Source organism: Lampetra fluviatilis, chromosome 40 (genome assembly GCF_964198595.1).
Source record: "Lampetra fluviatilis chromosome 40, kcLamFluv1.1, whole genome shotgun sequence".
In the NCBI taxonomy this organism is placed as follows: domain Eukaryota; kingdom Metazoa; phylum Chordata; class Hyperoartia; order Petromyzontiformes; family Petromyzontidae; genus Lampetra; species Lampetra fluviatilis.
This window is the reverse complement of record NC_136314.1, coordinates 7,057,290-7,064,440: the sequence shown is the minus strand read 5'-3', so window position 1 is coordinate 7,064,440 and position 7,151 is coordinate 7,057,290. Positions and strand designations below refer to the sequence as shown.

The 7,151-nt window shown below is 52.4% G+C and overlaps 1 protein-coding gene across 1 annotated transcript; it reads left to right on the top strand.

Annotated features, from left to right (window-relative positions):
- The first annotated feature begins 3,687 nt into the window (after positions 1–3,687).
- Positions 3,688–5,826, top strand: LOC144946257 (uncharacterized). The gene has a single exon (XM_078875151.1). It carries the CDS (start codon positions 3,688–3,690, stop codon positions 5,824–5,826), a length of 2,139 nt encoding a protein of 712 aa, XP_078731277.1.
- Positions 5,827–7,151: the final 1,325 nt, after the last annotated feature.

The window sequence follows — 7,151 nt, the reverse complement described above, 5'->3', positions numbered from 1 at the left end:
TTCTGTTGCTAATCCACTTCGCGCTGCTGCTGCCGATTACGAAACCGCTCACCGCTCAACTCGACTGCTGCTGCTTGTGGAACCAAACACAGCCGCCACCAAGACCCGCTGCCTTGCTGAACGTACTGCAGCTCCCAGCAGCAGAACTTGACAGTACTCACGCCAGCACAGCTGATGCTGCTGATGCTGCTGCTGCTGATTGTATGGCGAGAGGAGAGCGGGTGGGGTGGGTTTTGGCCGTCGCTGGCTAACGACGAGGAAGTTGTCGTGAGTTGGGTGAAGCTGACGATGATGATGATGCTGCGATCATATGATCGCAACACACGTGGGCTCTCTCCCTCTCCCTCCCTCCCTCTCCCTCTCTCTCCTGCAAGGCTTCACGTGCCCTCTGCCGACCGTTCAGGGAACGCGCGCGGCCTCGCACGGAGGCGCCCGCGCACAAAGGGGCCGTCCATAAATGACGTCACGCACCTAGGGGGTCAGACATTTGTGACGGGGAGAAATGTGACGTCACATCGAAATGCGCAACTTTTAATAAATGTAGAATTGTTATAACAACACTAATTGTTATGACACTCCTACAATATCAAGAGTGCAGAGCCACATTAATTACGCACTGCAATGACAATAGTAGTAGCTACTACACGTGTAGTAGCTACTACACGTGCAGCTACTACACGTGTAGTAGCTACATATGTAGCTACGAGATATGTAGCTACTACACGTGCAGCTACTACACGTGTAGTAGCTACTGCACGTGTAGTAGCTACATATGTAGCTACGAGATATGTAGCTACTACACGTGCAGCTACTACACGTGTAGTAGCTACTACACGTGTAGTAGCTACATATGTAGCTACGAGATATGTAGCTACTGCACGTGTAGTAGCTACTGCACGTGTAGTAGCTACTACACGTCTAGTAGCTACTACATATGTAGCTACTAGACGTGTAGTAGCTACTACACGTGTTGCTACTACACGTGTAGTAGCTACTGCACGTGTAGTAGCTACTGCACGTGTAGTAGCTACTACACGTCTAGTAGCTACTACATATGTAGCTACTAGACGTGTAGTAGCTACTACACGTGTAGTAGCTACTACACGTCTAGTAGCTACTACATATGTAGCTACTAGACGTGTAGTAGCTACTACACGTGTTGCTACTACACGTGTAGTAGCTACTGCACGTGTAGTAGCTACTGCACGTGTAGTAGCTACTACATATGTAGCTACTAGACGTGTAGTAGCTACTACACGTGTTGCTACTACACGTGTAGTAGCTACTGCACGTGTAGTAGCTACTACACGTCTAGTAGCTACTACATATGTAGCTACTAGACGTGTAGTAGCTACTACACGTGTTGCTACTACACGTGCAGTAGCTACTACACGTGTAGTAGCTACTGCACGTGTAGTAGCTACTACATATGTAGCTACTAGACGTGTAGTAGCTACTGCACGTGTAGTAGCTACTACACGTGTAGTAGCTACTGCACGTGTAGTAGCTACTACATATGTAGCTACTAGACGTGTAGTAGCTACTGCACGTGTAGTAGCTACTACATATGTAGCTACTACACGTGTAGTAGCTACTGCACGTGTAGTAGCTACTACATATGTAGCTACTACACGTGTAGTAGCTACTGCACGTGTAGTAGCTACTACATATGTAGCTACTAGACGTGTAGTAGCTACTACACGTGTTGCTACTACACGTGTAGTAGCTACTGCACGTGTAGTAGCTACTACATATGTAGCTACTAGACGTGTAGTAGCTACTACACGTGTTGCTACTACACGTGTAGTAGCTACTGCACGTGTAGTAGCTACTACATATGTAGCTACTACATATGTATTACATGTGTTGTAGCTACATATGTAGTAGCTACTAAACGTGCAGTAGCTACTACACGTGCAGTAGCTACTACACGTATAGTAGCTGCACGTGTAGTAGCTACACATGTAGTAGCAGCAGCTACTACACGCGTGTGTAGTAGCTACTACACACGTGTGTGGTAGCTACTACATATGTAGCTACTACATATGTATTACATGTGTTGTAGCTACATATGTAGTAGCTACTAAACGTGCAGTAGCTACTACACGTGCAGTAGCTACTACACGTGTTGTAGCTACTACACGTATAGTAGCTGCACGTGTAGTAGCTACACATGTAGTAGCAGCAGCTACTACACGCGTGTGTAGTAGCTACTACATATGTAGCTACCACACACGTGTAGCTACTTGTGTTACTACGATAATCTGGCACTGGATAGAGGGGCAACAACGCGGCCTTTGGCTGTTGCCTAACACCATTCACCACCACCGGTGTCTCATTAACCTGAACTCTTCTTCAGGGAGAGGTCACGTGGCAGAGAATGCAAGGGCATGGAAATGGCAGGAGAGCTTAATTCTTGTTTTGTTTTTCACAGAGGGACGGCTCGAACCAGCCCGTGGCTGAGCTGGCAACTATCGCCCGTTTGATTGCACCGGAGGAAATTCCACATTCTTAAACAGGGGGGGTGTGGGGTGGGGTTATCGGTAAGCCCACCACTGCATTGATGACCAGGGTTTAACTTCAGCCCCATCTGACCGGTACTCTTAGTTTTTTTTGGTAAAGTCAGGTTTATTTAAAACGGCAATGACATTAAAATTAATGAAAATAAAATAATAAAAATCACCGAGGTTAATAACTCAGATGAGTAATTAATCTCGGTGATTTTTATTATTTTATTTTCATTAATTTTAATTTCATTGCCGTTTTAAATAAACCTGACTTGAAAAAAAAATTACGTTTATACAGAATGAAATGCGGGTCACAAGACATCTGGACCACGCTGTACATTCCCGTTTGCCGACGAGCACATGACGTTTCTTATTCCGTGACGGTCTAGGGCAGGGGTTGGACAACTTGTATCTGCCAAGGGCCATTTGGATATCTATAACATCATTCGCGGGCCATACAACATTATCAACTTCAAAATTAGCCTGTTATATTTGGTCAAACATTTAATTAACTCACCCCTAATGCGATGGCTGGAACTGCTTCTCTCTGGCGAGGCGTGTGATGTTAGCTGGTATTGATGATGATGTTGCTGCTACTCGCAACTGCTTTTCCAGGTTTGCTCCTCTAGATTTATTGAATTTCGAGTCCCGCCTGCGGTTGCCTTGGCAGGGCCAGACCCAAATGATTTCGTGGGCCTCATACGGCGCGTGGGCCGGACGTTCCCCACCCTTGATCTAGGGCAGGGGTCGGCAACCAAAATAACAAGAAGAGCCATTTCTTTCTAATTCGGTACAAAATTCAGTATTTCAAGAGCCGCAATGCATCTGAGTACATACTGTCAGAGGTGTGGACTCGAGTCATGTGACTTGGACTCGAGTCAGACTCGAGTCATGAATTTGATGACTTGCGACTCGACTTGGACTTGCATAACAATGACTTTGTCCTAGGGGTCGGCACGGTTTGGCTCAAACCACCAAACCGCGGTTTGAACCGAACCAAATCGGTTTGGTTTGGCTCTGTTTGAACTGGTTCGGTTTGGTTTGGGGCTACGAAAACCGACTCGGTTTGGCTCGGACAGGGTGGAACCGGCTCAAACTAGTTTGGTTGGTTGTAAAGGCGACACGAAAGGACATGCTGTAGTTGCCTTTGCCTGCGAATTCACTTTGCAATTGCATCTCCATGGCTCGAGCGGCTCAAGACGGCGCCATCCCCGGCGGCTCCAGCATCACAAGGTATCTCATCCACGACGTGGAAGAGACCAAACACGCCGGTAGCGACGAGGAGCCGATGGCGAGCGAACGTGAGAGCCCGGACGCCACGCGCGGCGACACGCGGCAGAGCCTCATGCGCACCCTCGGCGCCGCAGCGCTGCAGACCGCGACGCAGCCCAAGCCCAAGAAGGCCCGTGTGTCCCGAGCGCTGTGGCACGACGAGTACTTTGAGACGAGCCAGGCCGCGGGCGACGTGCAGAGCCGGACCTGCAAGATCTGCACCCTCCAGTACGCGGGCTCCACCTCCTCGGGCACCCGTATCAAGCATCTCAAGACCCATGGGATCGTCGACCCCGAGTCGCCCACGGTCGTCACGTCGCCGCCGACGGGGAAGGGTTTGCTCGTGCAGTCCAAGATGGCCACGCCCATGTCAGCGCACGCGAGCAAGGCCATGGACAGCTTTGTCGCCGAGTACATCGCGACGAGTGGTCTAGGCCATAAACACGTAACATCGGATCCCTTTACGACTCTTCTTCAACGAGCTGCCCCGGGTTACGAGCCCAAGTCTGAGCGCACGGTCAAGCGCCGCATGCTCGAGATGTATGTCGTCCTCAAGCTACTCGTGCTACAGTACTTTACTACTTTTGGCTCTTGCGTCTCCTTGACCTACGACGGTTGGACAAACGACGCCATGACCGGCTTCTTCTCGGTCACCCTCCACTGGATGGACCCGGCGTCGTTCTCCATGTGCAACTGCATCATTGACTTCTTTTGGGTGGCCCCGGGCGAAGGCGTGGGCAAGCGCATGGCGCAGCGCCTGCACGAGCTGCTCGACGACTTTGGCGTGTGGCCGCGCCTGCTCGCCGTCGTCACCGACAGCGGTTCTGACGCCGTCGCATCCGCCAAGTCCCTCACGCTCCTCGAGGGGAGCAACCTGCGCTCGACGTGCTGCTTGCGGTGCATCGCGCACTGCGTCAACCTCGGCGTCAAGGCCTCATTCGGCGCGTTCGAGACACTGCTGCGCAGCCTCCGCGCGACGCTCGGCGCTATCCGCAAGAGCAAGACGAAGAGGGCGGCCTACACGTCGCTCGCGCGGCACTACCTCAAGTGCCCGCTGCAGCCGCCTTGCCTCGACGTGGTCACACGTTGGGGTAGCACGTACGTGATGCTCACGGCGTCGCTAAGGCAGCGCCAAGTGATCGACGCCATCTGCCTTGAGCCCGGCTGGTCGCGGAGCCAGGCCGGCTTGTCGGACGAGCAGTGGGAGCAGGCGGCGCTGCTCTGCCAGTTCTTGGAGAAGCCGGCGGCCATCTCCGATGCCATGGGCGCCGAGGAGTACTGCACCATCTCGAACGCCATCACGGCGCAGGAGGCTCTCTTGAGCCACTGCATGACCCACCGCCCGAGTCCTCATGTGGTCGTGAGCTCGGCCACCGTGACCATCTCCGACTACATGGTCAAGTACAGCGACCTTCTCTCGTCCGAACCAAGCCGCGTCGCCCGCTTTCTCGACCTGCGCCACCCCAAGCCCGCGGCCTCGAGCACCGAGTACAGCAATATCAAGGACATGATGACGGACATTCTCAACCAGCGCTACCCAGCGTTGACGACGGACGCGGCGCCGAAGGCGGCGCCGCGTGGCGGCATTAACATCCTCTTTGACATGGTCTACGCGCCCAACGCTCACGACGGCGCCGCCTCCGAGGTCGACCGCTTCCTGCTTGAGCCGACTCAGGACCTGAGCATGGACGTCGTCGAGTGGTGGAAGCTGTACGGCGGCAAGTACCCGCGCCTACGACGCGTGGCCCTCGACTATTTGCCTATCCCGGCGTCGTCCGTGCCCTCCGAGAGAGCAAACTCGGCCGCCAAGCGCTCCTTTCTCGACCGACCAAACCTGCACAAGTGCACGTTCAAGGCCGAGATGTGTGTGCGCTCGTGGGCGCGGATGTTGCCTAGTGTTGGGGTTTCACTGCCATTGAACTACCACACTGCGTTCAAGGACATTGGGCGTGCCAAGCTTGAGGAGATGGCTGTGGACGACATCGTCGTCCAGTACTTGCTAGTGAATCTCAATATGAAGAAAGCCTGCGTAGAAATTAGCGATTAATACACTTGATATTTGTATTGAATGCGAATATTGTTTGCCGCGCATCTTTTCGGTTCAAGCCAACTCAAGAGGTTTGGTTTAGCTTAGTTTGGTTTGGTTTTGGTTTGGTTTGGTTCAGTCGTCGCTGGTTTGGTTTGGTTTGGCTTGCTCAATTTGAAACCAGTTTGAGTCGGTTCAAACCGTGCCGACCCCTACTTTGTCCCACCTCTGCACACTGTACATACGTACATATCGTCAAGAAGCAGCCCGTAAAGAGCCGCATGCGGCTCCGGAGCCGTAGGTTGCCGACCCCTGATCTAGGGCGACATTATGACGAATCGGGCGGCGTTGTTGTTGTTGACTTTCCCACAAGGCGGAAAAGCGCGCAAGTCTGGAATCATTCACGAGCAAATCGCGCGCCGGGCGCCGTGGAACGGCCACGTTGAGATCACGTGGCTCTGGATGGGGGTTGCGGGTCCACCACCTGATGGGCAACTGTGACAAAGAGCTTCATAGCTCATCGGATTCCTCCTCCTGCAGTCTCAATATTTCGATTCTGACCAAACGCATTCGCTTCTCTCTTAATTAACAGCAATACGAAATGATTCATATTACCGGAGCATAGCAATATGTATTAACTCGTAGCTATGTGTTTTCTTGGGTGGGCACATTTAGATGTTAGGGTAGTTTAATCGGGGTAGTTTACCCAACTTGATTTTTAAATTAACTATCGGAAGTACAATATGAGACAATGTCTGCAACAAAAAGCATTATAAACGTCATTATTGTCTGGATCAAGCTCCGTTTGTATCACAGCAGAGGTCGCAAACGGGTTTTGATTCCTTACCCGTACCCGGCCGCACCAGGGTCGCAAACGGGTACCCGTACCCGGCCGGGTAGGGTATCGGGTACCTGATTGCGACCTCTGGGATGAAGCCATGTTGCAGGCGCGGGTGGGTTGATTCTAGGAACTTGAATTGTGAGAAGAGACAAGACGTTGGGAAATGAGTGACAAACGGTGACTCACCAGTGACTCACGGCCTACCAGTACCCGGCCGCACCAGGGTCGCAAACGGGTACCCGTACCCGGCCGGGTAGGGTATCGGGTACCTGATTGCGACCTCTGGGATGAAGCCATGTTGCAGGCGCGGGTGGGTTGATTCTAGGAACTTGAATTGTGAGAAGAGACAAGACGTTGGGAAATGAGTGACAAACGGTGACTCACCAGTGACTCACGGCCTACCAGTACCCGGCCGCACCAGGGTCGCAAACGGGTACCGTACCTGGCCGGGTACGGGTAGCTGGGTATCAGGTAGCCGGGTATCGGGTACCCGGTTGCGACCTCT